At 40.4% G+C, this 26391-nt stretch overlaps 1 protein-coding gene across 1 annotated transcript in view; it reads right to left on the reverse strand.

Moving 5' to 3' along the window:
• LOC146893705 (uncharacterized) overlaps positions 1-8881 on the reverse strand; it is a 49358-nt gene extending 40477 nt beyond the window's left edge. Inside the window, exon 1 of the mRNA XM_087906764.1 lies at positions 8784-8881. Coding sequence (XP_087762890.1) covers positions 8784-8786 — 3 coding nt within the window. The 5' untranslated portion in view covers positions 8787-8881. The remainder of the gene's footprint in view (positions 1-8783) is intronic.
• Between the last annotated feature and the right edge of the window lie 17510 nt (positions 8882-26391).

Genomic DNA, 26391 nt, shown 5'->3' on the forward strand with positions numbered 1-26391 from the left:
AGGAGACATTTCCAGTCTATGACTGGCTGTTGGGATAACACCTGATCTAATAATTCATTTAAACAAAACCTTAGATGGTGATAAAGATTTGAATAGTTCCAGAGAATTAACAGCTGAAGCAGAAAAGGAACTGACAATAATTGAGGAAAAATTACAGGAGGCACATGTGGATAGGGTGAATCCAAATCTTAGTTGTATCCTACTCATATTGCCTTCCAGAATTTCTCCTTTGGGAATTTTAATGCAGAGGGAAGATATTATCTTAGAATGAATCTTTATACCACATAAACCAAGTAAAAAATTAAAAACTTATGAGGAAAAAAAATTTCTGAATTAATTATAAAATGTAAACTGAGACTTCGTCAACTAGGAGGTATAGGCTCAGCAGATATTATAGTGCCTTTCACTACTGATGAAATAAAAAAGCTATGGGAAGACAATGAACCATGGCAAAGAGCTTGTGCTAATTCTTTGGGAGAAATTCATAGCAACTATCCCCAAAGTGATAGACTTAACCTTATAAAGAGAACTTCTTGGATTCTTCCTCAAATTGTATGTGATGCTCCAATAACTGGCACCCATACATTTTATACTGATGCAAATAAATCAGGAAAAGCATATTACAAATTAGAAGAATTGAGTAAAGTGGAACAAAGCCCTTATAATTCTGTCCAGAAGGCAGAATTATATGTCATTTTCATGGTGCTAAGGGATTTTAAAGACCCTCTTAATATAGTTACTGATTTACAATATGCAGAAAGAGTTATCTTGCATATTAAAACTACTGAATTTATAACAGATGATACAAAATTGACTTCATTGTTTATCCAAGTACAAGACATAATCAGGAATAAGCTTTGTCCTATATACATAACACACATCCAATCCCTTACGGGTCTGCCAGGTCCTCTAGAACAAGGTAATTCAGAAATTCATCAATTACTGACTGGTTCATAAAAACCACCACGCCAATAGCAAAAGTTTAAAGAAAGAGTTTTCTATTAGCATCTTAAAGCGGCAGGCCGTTTATCTAATAGCTTTTAAAATGCCTGTCCTATGAGCCAACAAAAAGTCCAACAGAAAAGCTGAAACAGTAATGAATCTTTTTACCTCACTGCCATACTTAGCTTGTTTATATAGCTTAAATCTTATTTTGAAAGTTCTTTTATTATAACCAAAAGCTGAAAATCACATTCAATGAAATTGTATAAATATCACAAAGAGTGTCTATCTTTTCCTTATTTTTCTAGCTGGTCTGTTTGTTTAATTGTTTTGACTGTGGTTCAAAGGAACATTACCCATCTTTTAGGCTACATAAAGTACAAATATCAACTTTACTTATTTTATTCATGATACAATTACCTATGTATATATCTCCTCAAGTTACAGTGTTAGACTGCCCTCACATAATCCTAGGGCCTATCTTGCCCTTAAATTCAAGAGTTTCAATCCCTAACTAGAAAGGTAAAGCACTCCAGTCCTTCAGGAAATAGATGTCCTTTATCCTGATCCCATAAAGTCATTGAAAAGTCTCAGGGATGAATTTGTAAGTGACTAAGCCAGGTAGGTATTCTTGGGAGTAAACTCATATTAATGTAGCTTCAAAATATCTTATTTTTGGCTAAAATGTTATGGTACAGACTGAACATACCCAGAGGAACTTCTGTTTACCACTTTGATCATGTATTTGTTCTGAAATTTTGAGCTAAATATGGTCCCCAAAATGTGTCTACAATATATACATATACATATATACACATACACACACACACACACGTGTGTGTGTATGTATGTATGTATATAGACCTGAAGCTCATCATGCTTTAGAACTGGCCTATCCACATGTACATATAGACCCCACAATAAAATCCCATGCTTACCAGGCAGTGGTGATGCACGCCTTTATTCCCAGCATGCAGGAGGCAGAGGCTCCTGCTCTGTGAGTCTGAGGTCAAACTGGTCTACAAGAGCTAGTTCTAGGACAGGCTCTAAAGCTACGGAGAAACCCTGTCTCGAAATATAAAAATAAAATATCCCCATGCTTCCTTTGTTTAGTGGAAAACATTATTTTGGAAATTATGTTTATGCTGTACTCACTTGCTGCAGATAATTTTGTTCTATTCTGATATCATAGCTGTGCCTAATTTGACTTTGCCTTTGCCAAGTTGGAAACTCGGTTGCATTTGGTTACATTCCCAGCACCATCTGTTCCAGATTGGAATGCAAAGCCTCTTACTGAAGTCAGTTCATTTCTTTTTACTCCAAATCAAGACCAGGCTTTTCTTTGGTAGTATGAACAGTAACTATAGCATCATCCTGGAGCTCAGGGAAAATCGTAGATCTTTCTGGTCTTTCCATCTGGTGAAACCCTTGTATCTGGCAAGCCCAACCTCAGGCTTCCTGATCTTATACCATATATCTCCCTAAGTGGATGTCTGATGCTCATTCTTAGTATAGGTCAGACTAAGGCTTTACTAGAAATCTGAGGCTTAGGCAGCAGTCATATAGGTACAGTCTATGACAAGCCTACATGTGTTCAAGCCCTCTCAAGAAGTCTCTGTGAATTGATTCCTGTTCCATTACTTACTACTGATACTCTTCCCTGTGTAGTTACTCACAGGGATATGAATAGTGAGTACTTCAGATGGTATCAAGTAACAGATAAATTAGGCTGAGCTAAAGCTGAGTTTTAGTTGTGTTCTTCAGTGGGCTACTTATAAGTTGAGATCAGTGGTTTAGACTGTAAGGATATTGTGGTGGTTTGAATAAGAATGGCTCCCATAGGCTCATATTTTAGAATGCTTAGTCACCAGGAAGTGGAACTCTGAAAGGATTAGGATGATTAGGACACGCAGCTTTGTTGAAAACATTGTGTCATTGGGGTTTGTTTTTCAGGTTTTAAAAGCCCATGCCAGACCCAATGACACCCAGGTATCTAGAGTCCAGCTAGTCTGGGAGCGTCATGGTAACTGTACAGTGAAGAAACTTATAATCCACACTGAGTCACCTGAGCTTCCCTTACCACACCACTGTCAGGCTAACTCTTCCCCAGACATTAGAGCCCTCAATGAAAAGAGAACTTGTTAACTGGCATCTCAGAGTCCTAACGAACTTTGCTGCAAGATCCCATAACCAAGCTTGTTATTAAGTGAAGTGTTTGTGTTCTTAATTCCATAGACCTTGAAGCAGCAAAGTCTAATATGAATATAGATGTACAACCAGTTGTAGCAGTACCTCAGAAGTGGAGCTGTGGTCAGATGCAGGATCTTCCAAAAAAAAAAAAACTCTCCAGCAAGAATGAATTAAGAAGATACTCTCATATATGTGTTGGGGGAGGTGTTACGGTATGCTTTTATGCATCTTAGGCTCATTTGGAACTTATTATATGGCAGAGAATGGTCTTGAACATCTGATCCTCCTGATTCTACCTCTTAACTCCTGGGATAATAGGTGTTTGTCATCATACCTTGTTTATGCAGCACTAGGGATCAAACTTGGGCTTTTTGTGATAGACAAGTACTCTATAGACCATTTCCTGTGACTGAGACTGTATGTAGCATACTTTCTTGAGTTTCCACAAGATCCTTTTGTGATGGAAGCCCTATTGCACAGGCAGCAAAAAATTGGAAACAAGGACACTTCTGCTAGTGAACACAAATCCATCAGACAACACCATAATTAGAAAGCATTTGTTTTGAACCTTGTAAGTGCTGTCTGGTTCCTATGGACCTGGGGTAAGCAGGAGCTCTCCTCTTTATTGAGTATTCTAAAGACTGGGGTGAGTAGCATTGTGAGGCCTCTTAACTCCTGCTGGCCATATAAGTATTCTGTGCCTGGTACAATTGCCTAAAGAATGGGCCCAGAAGATCATTTTTGTTGTTTGAATTTTTCCTTGATTACTAAGTCCTGGGTCAACCAAACTGACAAGGTTATATCAAGTGTGGATAGAGGCAGGTGTGGTCTGGGCTTCAAACATTAGGGACCAGGTTTATAGGAAGAATGGGGCCCCTGGATGTAGGTGAGGATGATGTTCAGTATTAACCTAGAGTGGAAACAGGAAGAATGGGGCCCCTGGATGTAGGTGAGGATGATGTTCAGTATTAACCTAGAGTGGAAACTTGAGCATGGTTGACTTAATATTTGGTTTTCATCCAGCTACTACAACAGTTTTTATCTGCTTTCAACTAATGTTCTAGTCCCCCACATCCATTGAGACTTCTAGCCACAAGTCATGTTTCTATTCCTTTGACCTGATCCTAGCACCCCAAACCCACAAAATCACTTCAGTCTTTCAGGTTCTCTGTGCATCTATTCTTTCTCCTTGAAATCCCAGGAGTGCTGCCACCCCACCTCCAGAAAAAGGCCCTTACTCCCTTGTATTTGAAGGCCAGGTGTAAAATTCTACTTCCCTGAAGGATGTGGCATTTATCACAGCAGGGACAAGGCCATAGCAATGTCACTCTCTTTTGGAGATGCATCCTTATTCCTCAGTATCCCTATAGTGGGCAGGCCCCCATTTTCCTACCCAATTAGGCACACCCCCATTTCCTTGCCTTTTCCTAAAGGAGAATTTCCTTGTGATGTTCCATCTCCTCCCTTTCAAGGTCTGATGGCTAACTCCAGGGTAAGTCTGGCCACCGAGGGATATGGGAACCCTACAAAGGTATGCAATCAGAGTTGAGTGAGGATGAGGCTTTATTGCTTGGCTTTTCTAGGCTTGTTTTAGTAGTGGCAGTGAATGGGCAGATATGCTGAGGAAAGATTCAGATGGTAAACTAAAGAGTGGAGGCTATAGCTTAGGGAAGCCTGAGCAAAGAATGTCCAAAGGCCTGGTGCTCACCCTGGGGCTTGGTCTTGAGCCTCAGGGATAAATACCAATAGGAACCAGATTTGTGCAACTATGAAGATGCTGCAGGTTTGTGGGGAGACAGAAGTTCTCAGAGGCCTAGGTTTTAGTTCTGTGTGAGGAGACACAGATCCAGATTCTGGAAGTGGAGTAAGTCCCTTGACTTGGCTGATCCAGTTAGTGAAGTTAGGTAACCCTGGTAAAGACACTGGGGTAAATGGGATGCCAGCAGTCCAGACCCCAACTAGCCAGTCCTACCAGGACCCATGAACTAGTTTGGTAGCAGATGAGTGGACCCCCAGAATCACCCCAAGGAGAGAGAGTAGTTAGTGTTTGATCTGTTTAAGGCCACAAATACCAACTGCATGTTAGGATCCTACAGAGCCCAACAGATGAGGACAAGCTAAAAACATATGGATTTTTCTTTTTGCTTGCCATGCCTCATGTCTAGAAGGGAAAATTTAGGAACTTGTAAGAAAGCTAGTTCTGCTAACCTATGTGTAGGTCCTGGCTCTATAAACCTTGAGCTGATGCAATATATTCAGTCAACTCCTCTGCCTTTGGTAACCTTGGTTAGGTCTATTTGCTCAACTTGTGAACTGGAACTCTTGAAAAAATATGCTCATCCCTTGACTGGGTAAAGACAGCTTATATCACTGGGCAAAGGAGTCTTCAGAACACTTCTAAAAGTTACTGCATTGGTGTGGGAGAATTATTTGTATTCTGTCAGTCATGTATTTTAATAAAACGCTGATTGGCCAGGCAGGAAGTATAGGTGGGTCAACCAGACAGGAAGTAGAGGCAGGGCGGTGAGAACAGGAGAAGGCTAGGAAGGAGGAAGCCCATTCCTCCCACTCATGCCCAGACTCTGAAGAAGCAACATGTGAGCTGCCACCCTGAGAAAGCTACTGAGCTGTGTGGCTAACATAGATAAAAATAATGGGCTAACATAAGTTATAACAGCTAATAAGTAGCCTGAGCTAGTGGGCCAATCAGTTTATAATCTTATGGAGTCCTCTGTGTGATCTTCTTTGGGGCTTGCCAGCTGTGGGATATCGGGCAGGACAGAAACCCCAATAAGCAGGCCCCTTCATGTTACATTTCATTTGTAAAATCCCTTTAGGAAAATCCCATGGGAAATCCAGTCTATAATGGGGACTATGTCAGCTCAGAGTCGGAAGCCTGCAGAGATGGGGAAGGCATCAGAATCCAGACATCTGGGCCCTGGTTGTGCCACTTCAGTTCAGACCAACTATTTTCCTTCTCTGGGACAGTTTACCCAGAAAATCCATTATGTCCAATTGTGAATTTACTTCTATACCATATAAAGAGTTCCTATAAGAAACTGACAACCCAACAACAAAGTAAGAAACTTAAATGAAACATCACAGAAGACAACATATAACAATGAACATACAAAATGCACTTAGTGGCAAGAAAGGGAGATGGGTACCAGAAGCATACTAAGTCAGCACTGAAAACATTATCAAACTGTTTACTTACAAATTACATATTTGTGTATATGTTATGCCTCAATAAAAAGTATAAGATATGCAACAAAAATTGATGTTAGGATTTGCTAAAGCTATCCTCAAGGAGACTATTGAAGCATAAACCCAAGGAAAACAAGTAGAGATAATGAAACAAGAAGTGTGGGGGTCTCCACAAAGACCAGAGGACAATACATCCACTCCTGGAGGAACTGAGATAGAATAGGCATGGGGAAAACCCATGACTGCCTTATTCACCAGGCAGATGGACTTTCCTGTGGAGAGGCCCCCGGCACACAGTATTTCCTCATGCACATAGTCCTTGTTTTGGCCTTATATGTTTGCCCACATAAGGTATTACAGAACTCATTCTCAAAGTTGTCCACTTCACCCTCTTGCAGAGAGAAGGGTAGTAACAGTTTTGCTGTGAAAATAAGGAGGAGGTCAGTGATGGACACTGTGACTTAGCTGGGAAAGTCCAGGCTACTCTGACTGATGCTCACCATAGGACATCTGAGTATCAAATTCTGTTTCCATCTTCTACCTACTTCTCATGAACGTCTCTCCTTTTTCTCAGAAACTCCCATTTACCTTCCTCATCTCTCTCACAGCATCAGACCACAAATCTACTGTATAAAGAGGCAAATCCTACTAATAACTGTGTTCAATATTGTTAAGCAACCTTTATCACTAATCTTTATCCTATGTCTTTATCCACCCGCTCACCCACACATCCACTCATTTTTTATTACCTTCCATCCATCCATTCTTTCATTAGTGTCTCCATCTAGCCTGCTGCCTCATACCTGCTAACATTTCTATCCACAACACCTATGCACCCATCTTCCTTCCTTCCTTCCTTCCTTCCTTCCTTCCTTCCTTCCTTCCTTCTTCTCTCTTACTCACTTGAGTTAAAGTGATACAAAGAACATTTTTAGTTGGGAAAACCAGAAAAACTAAGTTGATTTACTCATTTGTGTCAAAGAAATAACACAGGGAGAGGTGACAGTACAAATTGTCTACTTTAGTACAAATAATTAAGTAAAATGCAGATGGGAGATTGTAGGAAAAATGTAAACCAATCATACCAAGGTGGAGAGAAAATTGCAGAGAAAAAAGAGGTCCTTGGGTGAAAATGACCTCAAACATATTCAAGGAGAATTAAGGAAGCTGGGGTTGGGTAAATGAGGGAAGAAGTAGGTGATGAAGCAGAAATGGATCAGGGTGCTATCATCATGTAAGACCTTGACAGGGATTTTTTTAAATTTTGATTGAAAGCACAAGTGAGAAGGTAGTGGAGGGTTCTGAAAAGAAAAATGAAATGGCTATGTTCTAAAGTAATGCTGAAGGTCACATAGAGACTCATGTAGAAGCACATAAGAATAAAAGTAGAGGACCATTTGAGAGAAACTACACTCAAGAAATGGGAGTTAATTATGCTAGGCTATGTAACAGCAGCACTGTGCAGTATCCATCAGGTATTAGACTGGTATTGTAAAACAAAATGTGGACCCTGCTTTCAAGAATGTGTACGTGGGATGGGGGAGCAAACCTCCTCGGGAAGACATGTTCTTCCCAAAACACCTAAAATACATTTTTTGAGAAGAAATGTGTGAAATTATGATCTTACAAACAAGTAAAAATCTACATTCTTTTTTATTTGCATTATTCCATATTTCTAAGTCATAATCCCTTAATAAATACTTCCGGGTATGACTCTGCATACATTTCTCTACTTTCAATCTAAAGTAATGAAAGCAAGGAGATCTTGGTAGAGCCTTTTCCAAGTATGTGCAAGGCACTGGGACCAATCCTCAATACCAGAAACAAACAAACAAGCAAAATAAAACCAAAACAATTTCTCCATTATGTAGTTCATCTGACAAGACTGTAAAAACAGGATAAAGCCAGTTGAGATTAAGTGAGATTAAACACTTTAGAACTGCAATAGTTCTCACTTAATCATGCATTCTCAATGGTCTCAAATCACATGGGACTTTCCACTTGACTCAAGCACTCCCAAGATATCTGGTAATTACATGTATTATACTTGTATTATAACTACAGACAGATCCCAAACCTAAATGTGAAAAGTGCAGAACTTCTGAATACCCAGGAGAGAACAGGAGTCTCCGCATTTGGCGAATGTGCCACATGCAACGATACATGCACGACAGACACCACCATCTGCGGCTCCCGACACTCTGCTCTGTGCAGGGCAGTGAAGTGATTCAGAGGCTGCCAGCAGAGAGCTGCAAGTTTAGGACTACTGAGACAGGAAGACGCTAAACTCTGTGTTTGTCCGCTGGCTCCCACCCAGCCAGTGGAGGACCCACCACACCGGCCGCGAGCCTCATCGGGCCGCTCCGCCTAGTTTGGGGACAATGGCCCCTCGCTCGCCAAGCCCAGCCACTCCTTCCCTCTGTGGAGAGCAACCCATCACTCACCATGGTGCAGCTGCCGATCTGACACACTCTCTGCCCCCAAGAGAGCCCGAGACTCAGTGCGTGAGAGAGCTGAGCCGGAGCGGAAGTCTGGCTCCCGGAAAAACCTTCCCATCTGACTGGCGGGTCTGCAGGAAGCACTGATTGGCTGGTGAGGTCTCAGTGACCGGGACCAGGTGAGCAGAAGGGACTCGGCACCGTAGTCCAGCACTGGCTTCTAAAGACAGACCTGTCCCAGATTGGCTGGAGATTTATGCCAAATTCAACAGCAAGTCTCTTGCTAATGTAAATCAATGGGTCCGGTTTTAAAACGAAGTATACAAATTTAGAAAATTAGCTAAAATTAAACTAAATAGCCAGACATTAAAAAAAAAAAAGAAAAGAAAGAAATGAACTGGTTGGTGAAGGCACAAGGCTATAACCGCAAAACTCCACAAAGAAGGTAGGCAGGTCTCTGTGTGTTCAAGGCCAGACGGCTAGGAATGATACACAGAGAAACCCTGTCTCGAGAAAAAAAAATCAAAAAAAGAATTTGAAAAGCTGCTTTCAAGCTTCTACTGTTGAGTATTTATTTATCTGACATGTGTGGGTGGTGGGGAAGGGATTTCTAAAAGAAATGGTCTGTGGCCTGAAGAGTCTCCAGGATCTGAAAAGAATTCCAATGGCTGCCAGCAGATGTGAACTGGAGTATGGCTTCAGGTCACTGGCTGAGGAGTGTAGCTAGCATTGACCTTGCCAATTGGCCCCAGTCATATGTTATTGTCAGGGCCTGAAGTTCCTCAAAAAGGAATGAATGAAGACCCAAGACCCTTGCTTATCTAAATGCCTGACTTTGGGGAAAGGACTTGTGGGCACTTGAAACTAAGGTTTCTTGTCTTAGTCTTATTCTGTAGGGACCTGTTCCCTTCAGAACGCTCTCTCTCAAAAGGGAAGGTCATGACTTCTTACTCTTTTCCCATGATACCTTCGTACCTCCCATTCTGATGGATGGTTCTGTACTGATTCCTAACCCTAACTGAACTCTTCCACTGTAAATAAATAAAGTAAGCAAAGATGTGAACAGATGAATGAACGAACGGACAAACAAACAAATAAATAAAAAGTTCACAGTTGTTTATTGACTTTTGATTTCATAATAAAAATTTTTTAAATATTTATTTATTATGTATACAATATTCTGTCTGTGTGTATGCCTGCTGGCCAGAAGAGGGCACCAGGCCCCATTACAGATGGTTGTGAGCCACCATGTGGTTGCTGGAAATTGAACTCAGGACCTTTAGAAGAGCAGACAATGTTCTTAACCTCTGAGCCATCTCGCAAATCCCCATAATGAAAACTTTTGACATGTGACCTAGAAAGTGTCTGGAGCATAACTTTATACTCAACACCCCCCCCCTCACACACACACACGGAAACACTTGGATAAATTTTAAAATTAAACTAAATATACAAAAAAAGGAAGCAAAACACCTTTACTATCATCATCCCGTCACTCATGTCAATATACGAACAAACTAAGAAACATGGGAAGACAGTGCTGGCTGGTGGGGGGGAGGAGTACATGACTTACAGAGGAGGGGTTTCATGGGATTAAATAAGAAAATCTCATCCTTCACAGGCTGCACAGGCAACTTTCTTTGGTCTTAACAAGGTTCAGACAGCCATCAGACACAGTGAGGTAGAAAATGAGGCACCTCCTGGAGATTCTCAATGGAGGCCTACCTAGATCCTTGTTGTAAAGTAGAGAGGGGGAGAATGGGCACCTATGTGGTGGGCACAGAGGAGTTGGGATGCCCACAGTGGTATTTGCACATTTGTTCCTGTCCTGAGTAGTGCCATGTCAGTCAATCAGTCAAGCTGATGTCCACCTGCACTCAGGAGGCAGAGTGAACTCTGTGAACTCTGAAAGTCATGTTTTCCAGGCAGGGCTATGAAAAGAGATGCCCCACGTCAATATACAAACAATCTAAAAAACATGGAAAGACAGTGCTGGCTGGTGGGAGCTTCAGAATTGGTTCCAAGGCTAAGGCATAGAGTCTGGTTTCCTGTGCTCACCGACCAGCAGAGATTTGGGTTTGTGTGCTCCTGAGACCTACCCCAATTTAATACTGCATTGCCTTTTTATGATAGGGCACATACACGCATGCTTGATATCACACACATACACAGCCTGTGTGGCTGTCTGCCCGCCTGCCTCTGTGAACCCTGTGTGAGTGCCTGGTTGGTACCTTCAGAAGACAAAAGGTGGGAGTGGAGTTCTGCTGAAATCAGAGTTATGGATGGCTACCAGCTGTTTCTTGGCTGCTGTGAGGATGGTGGGACAGTAACCCACCAAAGACAGAGACATGCCAGACAGGAGTTTTAGTAGAAAACTGAACTGAACTGAACTGAGTAGATACTGGCTATTCAATTTTAGTGTTTACGGATTATGTCGGAGGAACCTTCTACTTAAATGAAACAAAACCAAATCCTTTCAAACTTCTGGATGTCCTCTGAGGGGGATGAATGGATGATGGAAAAGAAAAGAAGATAAGAGGGTTTTAGTTGTTCCAAAATCTTCAGGGACAAAATTTCCCCTTATATGGTGGACTTGAGAATAGCAAGAATTCCTGCTGCATTGTGCCAAGTTTTTCTCACTTGAGGTTGGATGGTGTCAACTGTAAGATTTTTATCTTTTCTGATCATGTGAGATTCTAGCTTTTTTTAATTGATAAATGGACACATGTTCCCTCTAGTTCTGTTAGCTGTACAGCGTTGACCATGAAAACAGGTTGGATTTCATCAAAGAATTTCTCTGCATTTTATCTTTCACCTTTGATTGCTATTAAGTGCCATCTAGTTGGTTCATAGTGTTTCATGAGCACTTTCCTAATTCTTTTGTTTTTGTGTCTTGTTTTGTTTTGTCTTTTTAGGCAGGGTTTCTCTATGTAATAGCCTTGGAACTTGCTTGGTAGATGAGGCAGGCCTTGAACTCACTGATATCCTCCTGCCTCAGCATCCCAAGTGCTAGGATTACAAGTATTATGTCACCACTGCTCAGTTTTTCCTAATTCTTTTTTGATGGTGGTGGTGGTGGTGGTGGTTTGGTTTTTTTTGTTGTTGTTGTTTTGTTTTTGGAGACAGGGTTTCTCTGTAGATTTGGAGCCTGTCCTGGATCTAGCTCTTGTAAACCAGGCTGGCCTTAAACTCACAGAGATCTGCCTGCTTCTGTCTCCTGAGTGCTAGGACTAAAGGCACCCGGCTCGATTTTTTCTAATTCTTGAATGGGATAGCCACCAAAGGCATTTCTTCCTACTTGGTTTGTGTTTGATTGCTGTTTTGAGTTTCTAGATCACCTGTTCCATGGGCCCTAGCCTACACACCTGTTCTCTGAGGGGACCTGATAGGAGTGAGACTCACTGACTTCACAGACTAGTAAACGCCAAGGTCGCCACCCCTTTCTAACCTTGAACTACTGGCTGACCCATTAAAGGGTGAGGCTACAACTTGACTGGCCTGCTCAGATATGCATTTTTTTTTGTTTCTCGAGACAGTGTTTCCCTGCCTAACAGTCCTAGCTGTCCTGGACCTAGCTCTTATAGACCAGCCTGGCCTCAAACTCACAGGGATTCACCTGCCTCTGCCTTCTGAGTGTTGGGATTAGAGGCACGTGCCATGACTACCCAGCCAAGCTCGATAAATAATTTCCTGCCTTATTATTGAAGTTGGGAAACATTACCTTCTTGTCAAAGTTGGGAAACTGCTGAATTCAGTCTTTTTCAGGTTTCTTAGCAAAAAAACAAAAACAAAAACAAAAAACCAAAATAAGAAACCCTTATTCGCATTATTTGTCTTATTTCACATTTTTTTTTTGAAACAGGACCTGTCTTTTTATTTGTGCTTCAGACAAACTATTTTACTACATGGCCCAGGACTTCCTTCTGAACACTGCTGCTGCAAATACAATTTAAAAAGGAAAACTAAAATTAAAATAAATAATCTGGGATTAACAAAGAAAAAGGGTGGAAAGCAGCATTTTCTTTCTTTCTTTTTTGTTTTCTTTCTTTATTATTTTTTGGGGCACAGTTTCTCTGTGTAATAGCCATAGCCATTCTGAAACTCCTTTTATAGACCAGGTTGTCTTGGTAACATTCTGGGTTTTGTTCTTATTTCCTATCTGTAAATTGACATTTCTTCTCTTTCTCTTTTGTTTAATTTATGTATTTTTTGTTTTGGTTTTGTTTTGTTTTGTTTTCTCTGTTTCTCTGATGCCTGTTCTTGGAACCAGCTCTTGTAGACCAGGCTGGCGTCAAGCTCCTGGAGACTCGCTTCTGTCTGCCAGATATGGAGCCAGGCCCCTCTAATGCTTTCATCTTTGTATTATGGGCTCCATACTCTCAGTACTGCATCAAAAACTCCAGTGTGCAGACCCTTGTCTGTCATGCCAGCAGCATGCAGGAACTGGAACTACAAGGATCAGGAGATCAACTTAAGCAATACAGCAAATGTGAACCATCCTGGTGGGAAACAGACCCTCTAAAAAAATCAATAAAATGACATTTTTACTTTTTCTGTCTGAAGTGAAAACATTCAAAACGAATAACTATGTCAATATTATTCCTGGAAATGATATCCAGTTGGGAAGTTTTTAAATTATTCCATAGCTGTTTTAATTTTCTCTGACACAGTATTTAGTCTGAGGAAGAGGGGGGTGAGTTTGTACAAACAGAATGACAGAGTACCCCAAGCAAGCAAGTGGTGGCCATGGTGAAATGTCTTTGAAAGACTTAGATGGCAGGGAACTGCCTTTACCACCTTCTTCCCTCCCTCCCTCCCTCCCTCCCTCTCACCATGCCATAATTGTGGCAGCCCCTTGGTGCACATAGTCTTTTTGCTGAACAGTCAGACACACTCCTTGTTTTATTTTTTAATTTTTGAATTATGGGCAAAGTCAATTATTTGAACTCTTAGATTTTATTATTATTATTAATTGTTGGGTTTTGGTTTTTCAACATAGGGTTTCCCTGTGTATCTTTTTATGCCCTGGAACTCACTTTGTAGACAAGATGGGCCTCAGACTCATGGAGATCCAGCTACCTCTGCCTTGGCCTCTGCCTCTGCCTCCTAGTGCTAGGATTAAAGGCATGTACTAAACACACTTTATTCAAGACAGGGTTTCTCCATGTCACCTTGCCTGTCATGAAACTCACACTGCAGAAGGTAGCCTCAAACTCACAGCAATCTGCCTGCCTCTGCCTCCCCTGATCTCTGAGGTCTTTTATCATCTCTATCTGTGTATCTGTCTATCTACCTATCTATTCATCTATCTATCTATCTATACATGTATCTATCTATTCATTTAATACTTTACTTATTTATTTTTTTGCTTTTTTGAGACAGGGTTTCTCTCTCATTTGGAGTCTGTCCCCTAAAACTGGGGAAAAAGGAATGCAGCACCACCACCATCCAGCTAGATGGTTTTTTTTAAATGGTAGGCAATGAGACCTATAAATTCCCTTAAAGGACTGAAATCACTGTGTGCCAGGTATTCTGTAGGGTTATGTTTTCCTTTGCTTGAGGGAATACTCTGCTTCTCTCTCTCTTTCCCTCTCCCCCCTCATTCTTGATATCTATTTTGTCCCATTCCTCATAGGAACTTCTCTGTTTTTCTTGATTTTTTTTCCTCAGTCTGTCTTCCACATTTCTTTTCCTCTCTCTCTCTCTCTCTCTCTCTCTCTCTCTCTCTCTCTCTCTCTCTCTGTCTCCCTGCTGTCACCCTAGACAGAAAGCTAAAGGTTTATGCTATTTTTCTTTACACATATAATGTATTGTCACAATGTGGAGAATCTGGAGACACTGATTTTGAATCGTGATCTTCTTGAGGCTAGGAGACTGAGAACAAAATGGACCTTGAAAACATGACTCATGGTGTCTATCATCTTGCTGAGGTCAGCACTCATCAAGGTGGTTACCAGAGCAGCCTCCTAAAAGCTTCCGTCTTGGCGAAGTCAACACTCATGCTGTCTGCAAAGGGCCTTCACTAAAATGTTTTGAACTGTGACCCTGCTCCCCTCACACACACACACAGGACATGAGCACACTGAGAAACAAATAAAATTTGAAATTAAACTCAATGTATGAGAGAGTCAGAGAACACAAAACAAAAGAAAAAATAAAATAAAAACATGCTGCAGGGTGGTCTTATACAGGACTGTGATGCATTTGGCAATGAAATTCTGCCAGGAGACTTTGATTTTTAATGCATTTTTTGGTTTTGTTTTTTGAGACAGGGCTTCCCTGTGCAACAGTCCTAGCTGTCCTGCAACTAGCTCTTGTAGACCAGGCTGGCCCCAGAGATCTGCCTGCCTCTGCCTCCCAAGTGCTGGGATTAAAGGTATATGCCACCACCGCTGGGCCTAGACAGGTGTATTTGCTGCCTTTCAGCTACACATCATCTTCTTGTTGGTAAATTGGTAAGTTGAAAAATTGCTGATTTGGGGCTGGAGAGATGGCTCAAAGGTTAAGAGCATTGCCTGCTCTTCCAAAGGTCCTGAGTTCAATTCCCAGCAACCACATGGTGGCTCACAACCATCTGTAATGGGGTCTGGTGCCCTCTTCTGGCCTGTGGGCATACACACAGAAAGAATATTGTATACATAATAAATAAATATTTTTTAAAAAATTGTTGATTTGAATTCAGTCATTTTCATGTTTCTTAGAAAAAAATGAAAGAAAACAAAACCAAAAAAACTTATTTGTTTTATTTCACATTTTAACTTGATTTTTTTTTTGAAACAGAACCTGTCTTTTTATTTGTGCTTCAGCCAAACTATTTTAATACATGCTCCAGGACTTCTTTCTGAACACTTCTGCTGCAACTATAATTTAAAAAAGAAAAACTGAAATTAAAATAATTGACCTGGGATTAACAAAGAAAAAGGAAAAAAGCTGCATTTCCTTTTTTTTTCTTTCTTTCTTTCTTTCTCCTTTTTTTTCGTTTTTTTGATACAGGGTTTCTCTGAAACTTTGGATCCTGTCCTGAAACTAGCTCTTGTAAACCACGCTGGCCTTGAACTCACAGAGATTTTGGGTGATTACTCAGGTAGCCAGTTGTCTCTGTCAGTTGTTGTATATTTTTGAAAGTTGCTTGATTGCACTTGCTGCCTACTCAAGTAATATTATTTCCCTTCTCAAATCTTCAATGAGGTTGAAGACTAGATAGTTGTAGTTACTTTCCTCTCATGAGGATAATTATTGAAACATTTATCACAGGTTTATAGCTTGATATATTTGTTCTTATTGTATATAATTTTGTATTAGTTTTAGAACTCTCTTATTTAAACAAAAGGGGGAGGTGCTGTAGGAATTCCTACGGCCAGGGCTGGGGTCTTACTTCCAATCAAACAGTATCCCCACCTTCTGAGTACACAGCCTCTTTTCCAGGCAACTGTATGCAATTCAGCACTAAGGACATGAAGTTTTAGGAAGGATCTACAGTATATATCCTAGGAAAGACTTGGGAAGAAGTAGATTTTTTTGTATGCATCTGTGAGAAAGCCATCTTTAAAAGTGGAATTTACACTGAGTGCTATCAGTCTTATTTCTATGTCCACAAAAAAAATGTAATGTAATAGAGAGTATCTGGGTAGTGGAAAATAGGGAGAAGATGAGCTCCACATATGTAGCTATGGACAAACCTTTGACCACACTAGGAGGAAATATTCCTGTGTGCTGCTTTTTGGTATCTTAGAGTTTCTATTTTTATGAAGGGACACCATGACTAAAACATTTCATTGGGGCTGGCTTACAGTTTCAGAGGGTTTAGTCCATTATCATCATGGCAGGAAGCACAGTGGCATGAAAGCAGACATGCTACTGTGCTGCGGGAGCTCTTTCTGCTCCTTCAGCCAATAGCCTTTAAGATACCAGCCCTGCTCTTACTCTCTTGCTTTCCTCTCTGTTTCCGGCTGCTATACTCTGTTCCTGGTTGTGCAGAGGGCTGTTTTCTAGGACAGTGATCTGTAAGTTTTCCCCTTAAATAAATAACCCTTTTATTAATCATAATTCCAAACTGGCGTGGGATTGTTTTGTGACTTAGGCCTTCTCTGCTGGAGAAAGAGCTAACAGTTCCACATCCAGAGCAGGGAGCAGCAGAAAGTGACTATTACAAACTTTCTCCAACAAGGCCACACCTACTCCAACAAAGCCACACCTCCTTTAGTACCACTTCCCTTTGGGAGTCATTTTGATTCAAACTACCACATTAATCAAAACTCTTGTAAGTATCTTTGCAAGCATGCTCAGTAATTAAGCTGAATAAACTCATTGGTTCTCCAGGACAGACTTGGTGAAATTGTACTTTGCATCAACATTGGGGCTTATGGGGATGGGGTAAACATTTCTTCCTCCCCCTCCATGGGGGGGAAACTTCTCACAACAGATTATAAATATATTTGTTAATGTTCCTCTGTCTCATGGTACTAGAAGAAGGAAGCAGTATATAGAAGAATATGTTAGAAGAATACAAATATGGAAATAAACTTATTAAAAAAATTACTAGATATATGAAGATGATGATGACTGGATGACAGCAAAATAAAGAAGTCTAGAAAGGTTTTGCAAGTTATGAGGTCTGAGTAAGTTAAGGTACATAAAGAATGAGATATAGCGATCATATATTAAGTTGGCAAGGTAGATATCAACTATAACAAGGACTGGTAAAACTGTCAGAAAAGTTTATGGGCTGGAGAGATGGCTCAGTGGTTAAGAGCACTGACTGCTCTTCCAGAGGTCCTGAGTTCAATTCCCCGCAACCACTTGATGGCTCACAGCCATCTATAATGAGATCTGGTGCCCCCTTCTGGTGTACAGGTGCACATGGAAAGAAGGTTGTATACATAATAAATAAATCTTTAAAAAAAACAGAAAAGAAAAGTTTATGAGTTATGTTTGGAGAATGAAAATTATACAATATTTAAAGTACCAAATTCATATAAAACTAATGTTCTGGCTATTACATAATCATTCTTGGAGGTTATTCTAATGTGGTTAGAGGGATTAAAGGGAGAATATTCATACGTTCTTCCTATAATGTGAGTCATACTACATTTGCAAAGTGAAAACGGACAAACAGAAGTATTTAGACATTGCTACTACTCATAGAGCTTGTCTGCAGTGTGAGTTTGTTGCTGTATTTACAATGAAGATGGAAAAGCATTTACTTGCAAACTTGAAACCTATCAAAAAAGTTCATTCAAAGTATATATCTTCTAATTGTTCTGAGAGGGAGAGGGGTATGTTGCTTCTTTTGATATTCTTATGTTTATATGGCTTGTATCCAGAGTGACATAAGATATACCTATTAAAGGAAGAATGACAAATAAAAGCTCATGAAGTTTGACTTTCTGTTCCTCATAGACATATGATATAGGGATTAAGGTTTCTGCACTACAACTGCCCCTTGACTCTTGACTCTAACTACCCCTCCTCACACCAAACATAGCAAAGTCACAACAAGTTTATGAGGAACATGAGTTTTATTGTAGACTGTTTGCTTATTAGAAGTTTGGGGACATATACGTATCACCTATTCAATGAGCATACCTTTTGTACTATGACTGGTATGAAACTAAATGGATTGGCAGTTTTACAATACAGCTCTCAAGAGCCTATAATTGAAATGGCGATATATGTTAAGAAACTGTTTCCTTCTCTTCTTTCTTAACATAATGACTTCACATAATTCACATAATAAGACCAAATTGACATACTTGACATCAAAGTATATGGTTTGGGGAGAATCTAATAATCGTGAGTGTACTTTAAGTTGTCTTTATTTGCACTGTTGTTTTGTTTAAAATGTCCAGACACCTTAGAATTTCTTGAGGCATGTTTTTATTAGCTTGCACATGAAAATTACCTTCCATGTCTTCTAGAACTTTGACAGCGTTCTTCAAAATTATGATCTTCCCATTTGCAGCCTAAAATATAGTACCAGAAAATGTATGATGTAATATTAGAAATTGTACAAAATTTATTATCTTCAGTGAACCTTAGAACCATGCCTGACTTATTCACATAATCTTTCCTTAGTCTCTGTCACAATTACAGAAGATCATCTATAACCAGAAAACAGTGATCCCCTTATTTTAAAATGAGAAGGAAAATCCACAGTCTTATCTACAGCAGGGAGATTTCTGCAGGTCTCCAGCATCACATCTCTGTAAAGACTCTATTGAGAGGGATCCAGCAAAAACCACTCATCCCAAATGAAGTCAACAAGCACATCATCATAGATCACTACATTATAAAATATACATGTGTACAAAAAATGTGATGCTGAAAACATCATAAATGTATACTTATTTGAAAATATAGTCATATAATTCTGGTGTTTCCCAACATATTTCATGACAAAGAAGTTCTAATGTAATCACCAAGTCACTTTAGAAGGATAGTGAATAGAAGGGACATCTCTGTGATTTCTTCACCTTTGAATGGGATATTGCCTTGTTAGAGAAATGCCTATTAACAACACAGAGAGACAAGAAACTAGATCAATAGTACTGACTACACATCAGAGAAATTGTATGAACAATTACCAACTACAAAAAGATGATGGGCAAGCTGGTATACTGGGTCATGTCTGTAATCCTAGCACTCAGAATGAGGAGGCAGGTGTGTTTGCCTCTGAACTGAATACTGGCCCTATTTATGCAATCAGTTCCAACACAGACAGAAGTACATTATAAGAACCTGTCTCCTATGCAAAAATCAAACAAACAGAAAAGATAGGAAGAAATCAGAGGTTTTATTTTTACTGAAGTTCCTAAAAGAGTATGTATTCATTCCAGTTCTGCATTCATCTTCAAGAAACATGAAATGCCTGTCTAAACTGTAACATTAATAAGATCTTACTAAAAGGGAACTGTGTATTTAAATAGGTACAAATGGACAGATGAAAGCAATATAAATGTTGATCACAAATAATCAACACAGGGTAGGAGAGAAACTCAGCAGTAAAGAGCATTTGCTGGTCTTTCATATATGTGAGCTCAATTGCTAGTACTTACATGGGGATCACAATTATCTATTATTCCAAGTTCAGAGGTTCTGAACTTTGGACTACTGGAAAGATGAGGTACCCGTGGGGTGCATATCTAGGCATATCTAGGCAAACAGACAAAAGATTCATATTCACTTATAAAAATTCAAAGCAAATAACAGGCAAGAAGAATTTCATAAATATGCAATCTAATGTCTCAGAAGGCTCAGGCAGTATTCGTGTCATGAGTACATGCCATGTTAGGAAGGAGAATTATATACCATCTGCAAAATTTCAAAATTCAAGATGTTGGTGAAGTTCAACACAAGAAACACATACTTGACATGTATAAAAATCTACATCCCTTCAAGGTCCATCATCCACTAAAATAAAAACAAAACCCAGGAATGCTGGCCCATCTTTAATCCCAGCACTTGGGAGTCAAAGTCAGATGGATTTCTAAGTTTGAGGCCAGCCTGTTCTACAGAGCTACTTTCAGGATAGCCAGGGCTACACAGACAAACCTTGTCTACAAAAACAAAAGCAAAAAAAATTAATAAAATAATTAAAACAATATGCTAGCAAAATGGTTTAGCATTGAACAGCAGCTGCTTCTTCTGTACATGTTCCATGATTTTTCATGACACCACAAGAAGGAAGCTGGCTGATCAGGTTTAACCACAGCACAGTAGACACAAACAACAGGAAATGGGTTGAGGCTATAGACACTCTTTTCCCATCCCCGATGAGGAATTTTATCCCAAAGGGCTCCTCCTACTAAAGCTTCCACAAGAAGCCCAGCCACCAAGGAGAGACACATGTTCAAATACATCATCTCTCTGTGAGATTTTTCAGACAGTCGACTACATTCTGACCCAGGTAAGTACAGGCTCATGGTCATCAATGAACAAAATGCATTTAGTCACTTCAAAGATCCTCAGAGTCTACAACAGTCCCTACATTATTCACATGTCCAAAGTCTCTCCTGACACTCAAGCTATTGATTGTGACATCTCATAAAATCAGAAAACAAGTCATATCTTTCCAACATTCAGTAGCACAAAATGCTCATTCTCATTACAAAATAGAGGACTGTGTACATAATGAGTGATGATTAGACCAAGACAAAACTGAAACCCAACAGGGCAATGATCACATCCTGTAGCTCTGTGTCAAATCCATGAAGATTCGGTTTCAAATGGCTTAAACTGTGCTATCCCTGCAACTTCTCACACATCTCTCTCTTTGTTTATTTTCACTCCCTATGTGCAACTCTCCGTGACAGATCTCTCACAGCTTGGCTATGTCAGCATCTTATGATCCCAAAATACAACCCAGGCTTCATCTTCACAACTCTGTGAAATGAACTGTCTCAGTCTCCTCACTGAGATTCTGATTCTGCTAAACACAGATGCCTGTAACAGTCCTGAACTGAAACTACAGACTAAGACATTTTGCTTCTCTCTTGCTTCCAGAACCAGTACCATTATGGGCCACGTCACAAGAACCTGAGAGGCTAACAAAAGCAAAGGGACTTTATTTATTGCAAGCTTGAGCTTGGTGTCTCCAATAATTCTAACACAAAGGATGGATCAGAGAGAGCCCCAAGCTCAGCTGTGTTAGAGTTTTTAATGATTAAAGCATGGGGGTGGGGAATAGGGGATTTCCAGATTCAGATGGGAGTTGGGCTCCTGATTGGGCAGAAGTGGGGCAACAAGAGTCTTGTAAACAGGGATTGGTGCTGGCACTGCTGCAAGGAAACTGGCAACCTATATGCAAGTAATGTAAGCTGTCTTTAACATTGTGGAATGTCTGATACTTGTTTGTCTAAATGCTGATTGGTCCCTGAACTCAGGGCCAATGTAAGGGTGAGGCCTTAGCATTGCTACCCTGCAGCCAGATGAACTGATGCTAAGTTACGCTTCCTCAGTACAGTATCTATGATTCCTCCAAATTTGGCTTCAAAGTTGTGATGGAATCTGTTAGCCTCCGCACTTTTCTGTGGATACCCAGGCCCGATCCAGGCGCGTGCTTTCCTGAACTTGAGTCCACGAGAATGGACAACTGTCCTAAGGGTTTAAACAGACACAGACACAAGAGACCTGCTCATTTACCAAAGAGTAAATGGCCACTTTATTAAACTCAAGTCGGGTATTTATACCAGTGGGCAAGAGGGTTCAAAAGGGCATGGCCCCCTCCCATCAGGAGCAGTGGAATAGGATGATAGGTGCCCAGTGCCTCAGGCAGAATCAGCTGGGGGAGCCAGGCATGGCAGGGTATAGGGCCCAAAGCTGGAACCTTGTTTACAGGTGGAATCACCATAACAAAAGAGAGCCAAGTTCTTTCTAAACTATACCCTCAAGCCAGTGCTAGTGCAGAATCTCCAGGGAGCCAGAGGTCAAACGGCCCTGCGAATTGCCAGGAAGAAGGGAAAAAGACCTGTGTACCTACAGGAATCTGCCATACTTGGACCAGAGTTGCAGCAGATTTTGTATGAAGTTGCTTCCTGGGACTAGAAATCACATTGCCTAATTTTCCACTAACTGAGGGCATAGAAGGATGGATTCTTAACTTTAGGGCACCATCTTCCAATGTAGAACAAGGGCCATCTCTTTAATAGTGATAATCTCCCTGAAAATTCCTGCCTCTGTTTCAGCACTTGACTGTCATGTGAAATTACCTAGGGCTGTTTATCCCTACAACCCACAGGTTTTCATTTACTTCTGCCCAAATTGTTGCTTTTTTTCCACTGGAGTTCTGAATGAATCATCATTAACACCCATCTAGGAGATTCAGTATTTTATCTAAGAAATCAGCTCATCATTTTTAATTCTTCTGTCTTACTCAATTTCTCAGGGCAAATTCTCAACTGATGTTTCATTAGATGACTGTAGGCTCTGACATGTTGATACCTGGCATTAACTAGGTCACAAAGACAATAATATACAAGAGTTTTTTGTGCTTATTTGTTTTTGAGACAGGACTTCTCTGTGTAGCTTTGTAACCTGTCCTAGAACTCACACTATAGACCTGGTTGGCCTTGATTTCAGAGAGATCCACCTGCCTCTGCCTCCCAAGTGATGAGAGATTAAAGGCATGTGCCACCACGGCCCTAATACAAGAAAGTTTCAAAAAGCAAAAACTAATCTAGTAACCACTTCAATAATTTAAATAGCAAAAATGCAAATATTGATGATAGTAACAACTGGAAAACAAAGATATGCCAAGAAATGAGATGTTCAACTACTTGCCACATCCATCAGAAGATCAGAGAGGCTACCCTCAGATCTACCACATTATCTATTAGCCCAGATCCGATTTTCCCAGTTGCCTCTGGGAAATGTTAATGTTTCTATTAACATTGGAATAGAAACCAGAGAAGTGTCCTCTTGTCCCACTCCATACCTCCTGGGGATCCCCAGGAAAATATGCCCCTGGCTTCTCATTCCCCTAGACTCTAACACCAGCAAGCTTTCTCCCTTGAGCATATAAGTCAAGAAGAGAAATTTTTAAAAAAAGGCCTCCAATTTTCTCTGACTCAAACACCAGAAAACATTCTCCCTTGAACATACCAGCCAAGAAGGCCAGGGAAAATGGAAACACTCATCCAACAAACACTCTGATACTCCAGAGAACACACAGAAATCCAGGAACAAACCTCACATCCAATAATGAAGCCAGAAATTAGCACCTAAACTTATAACCACACCAAACCCAGATGCTTACATACCTGCATAGGAATATAATCCATAATGGAAATATATCACCAACAGAGCCCAGCTATCCTATCATAGCAGGTACTGAATATTCCAACATAGCTGAAATAGAAGAAAAAGACCTTTAAAACAACTCCATGAAGATAACAGGTCCTTAAATAGAAAATTAATAAATCACTTAAATTCAGAAAAACACAAATATTGGGGGAAATCAATAAATCACCCCCAAAATTCAGGAAAAAACAAACAATTGGAGTTTAAACTCCCAAAATAAAGCCAAGAAAAACAATACAAAACAAGAGTTAAAGGAAACAACTGAAACTGTTCAAGACCTGAAAATGGAAATAGAAGCAATGAAGAAAACACAAAGTGTAGGAATCCTGGAAATGAAACCAGCCTGGAAGGAGTTGCTGTCCTATCTTCCCAGCACTGGGCAGCAAGGTCAGCACTCAGTGTTCCAAGTAATTTTCAATTACATACCGTGAGGTAAGCCTGAGCTATAGGAGACATTGACCTAAACCAGTAGTTCTCAACCTTTCCAATGCTGCAGTCTTTTAATACAGTTTGGGTTCCTGTGGTAACAACCAAGTATATAACTATTTCCCTTGCTACTTCATAACCGTAACTTTGCCACACAGGCAACCCCTGTATTAGGATCTATAACCCTAGGAGTTGTGAACTACAGGTTAAGAAACACTGCTCTAAAGTAATATAGATAGATAGATAGATAGATAGATAGATAGATAGACAGACAGACAGACAGACAGACAGACAGATAGATAGATAGATAATAAAGCACTGAAGAAAAAATAGAATGAAATTCTTTTTATCAGACACCTTCAGTTTATTAGGCAACATTTTAATTTCTTTTCATACTGAATAATATAGAAGAATACCCCTATTTTATTAAACTATATTAGTAGAAATATATTGGTAAAAAATAAGAATATGAAATAATGCTAGATACTATAGCGAAATTGAAAGCAAGTTATTAAGAATGTGGGGTGGTGACTTATTAACACATGTAGTTCAAGAAAGAATTCTCTGAAGAACTAATAGGAGTGTTTCCCCTCAGACAGAGCCAGGGGCCTTTAAGATTATTTATTATGTATAAATAAATAACTATTTGAAGTGTTCATGAGCAAATATTAATGTGTTTAAGATATATTGAACATGTTATTTTCATGGACATTGTGTCATTTTAGCAATAAGCTCTGATAATTGCTGCTATTGTGACTTATTTAAAGAAACACATGAGTACACAGATACTGTGTGGAGTTATCAAGTTAGAGCTGTCTCTCTTATATCCTTCACATGAATCATTGAAAAGACCATCATGAGTGAGGTAACCCAGACCCAGAAAAATGAACATGGTAATTGGATACTAGATGTAAAGCAAAAGACATTGAGCCTATAGTTCATGAACCTAGAGAAGGTGAACCCTAAGAAAAACATACATAGATCCACCCAGAAAAGGGAAATAGACAAGACTGCCTGACAAAATTGGGAGTAAAGGGGTGGAGGGAAAAGAACTTGAGGGAACAGGCTAGTTGAGATGGAGGAAGGAAAGAGAGGAGAGCAAGGAAAGAGATATTTTGATTGAGGGAGCCATTATGGGGCTAGCAAGAAACCTGGCTCTAGAAAACTTCCTAGGAATTCACAAGGATGACCGTAGCTAAGAAACTAAGCAATCAAGAAAAGGTTGCCCAAACTGGTCTTGCCCTGTATTCATTTAAGATGAATATCTTAAATATCACCATAGAACCTGCATCCAGCAACTGATGGAACTGAGATCCACAGCAGAGCACTGGGCTGAGCTCCCAAAGTTCGGTTGAAGGTGGGAGGAGTGAGAATGTGAGCAAAGAGGTCAAGACCATGATTGGGACATCCACTGAAACAGTTTACCTGAGCTAACAGGAGCTCACCAACTCCAGTCAAATAAGGAAGGAAGCAGCTTATGTCCAAACTAGTCCCTCCGAATGTGGGTGACAATTGCATAACTAGGCAGACTGCAGGACCACTGGCAGTGGCACCAGGATATATCCCTACTGCTTCGACTGGCTTTTTGGGAACCCATTCTTTCTGGATGGACACCTTGCTCAGTCTAGATATAGTAAGGAGGGCTGTGGACCTTCCCCAAAGCAAAGTGCCTTACAATCTTTAAGAAGTAGATGAAGGGTGGACTGTGAGGGCATAGGAGGAGGGGAGGCAGTGGGAACTGGGAATGGTATATAAAATGAAAAGAGATAGTTTGTTTTTTTTTTTAAAAAAAAAGGAACGAAATTCTTTTTTTTTAAGTAAATTTTATTAAATTATAAAAGTTTCCATTTCCGCCCCCCCTCCCAACACCCTCCCACTCCCCCCACTCCCCCTCCTCCTCCCTCTTCGTCCCCCAGGGCAGTCAGGGTTTCCTGCCCTGTGGGAAGTTCCAGTTCCTTCCCCCTCCCTCCAGGTCCAGGAAGGTGAGTGTCCAAACAGACTGGATCCCCAAAATCCAGTATATGTAGAGGAAACAGGTCCCAGTGTCATAGTCAATGGCTTTTCAGAAAGACTTCGGGCCAGCCACAGTCATAGAATCCGGCCAAACTCCGAGAATCTGGTTAGATCACGTCCTCGTTCAGTCCCAGTCCAACTGGCCTTGGTAAACTCTCATCAGATCCGTTCCCTTGTATCAGTGGGTGATAGCATCCCTCGCAGTACTGATTTCGTTTTTCATGTTCTTCCTCCTTCTGCTCCTCATTTGGACCTCGGGGGGCTCAGTCCGGTGCTCCAATGTGGGTCTCCGACTGTATTGCCGTCCTTCGCCAGATGAAGGATCTGGGACTCTTGTCTATTTCCTACCTCCTGGTGGATAGCTAAATAATCTTCATCA

The sequence above is a fragment of the Myodes glareolus genome, chromosome 6 (assembly GCF_982192425.1).
Source record: "Myodes glareolus chromosome 6, mMyoGla1.1, whole genome shotgun sequence".
In the NCBI taxonomy this organism is placed as follows: domain Eukaryota; kingdom Metazoa; phylum Chordata; class Mammalia; order Rodentia; family Cricetidae; genus Myodes; species Myodes glareolus.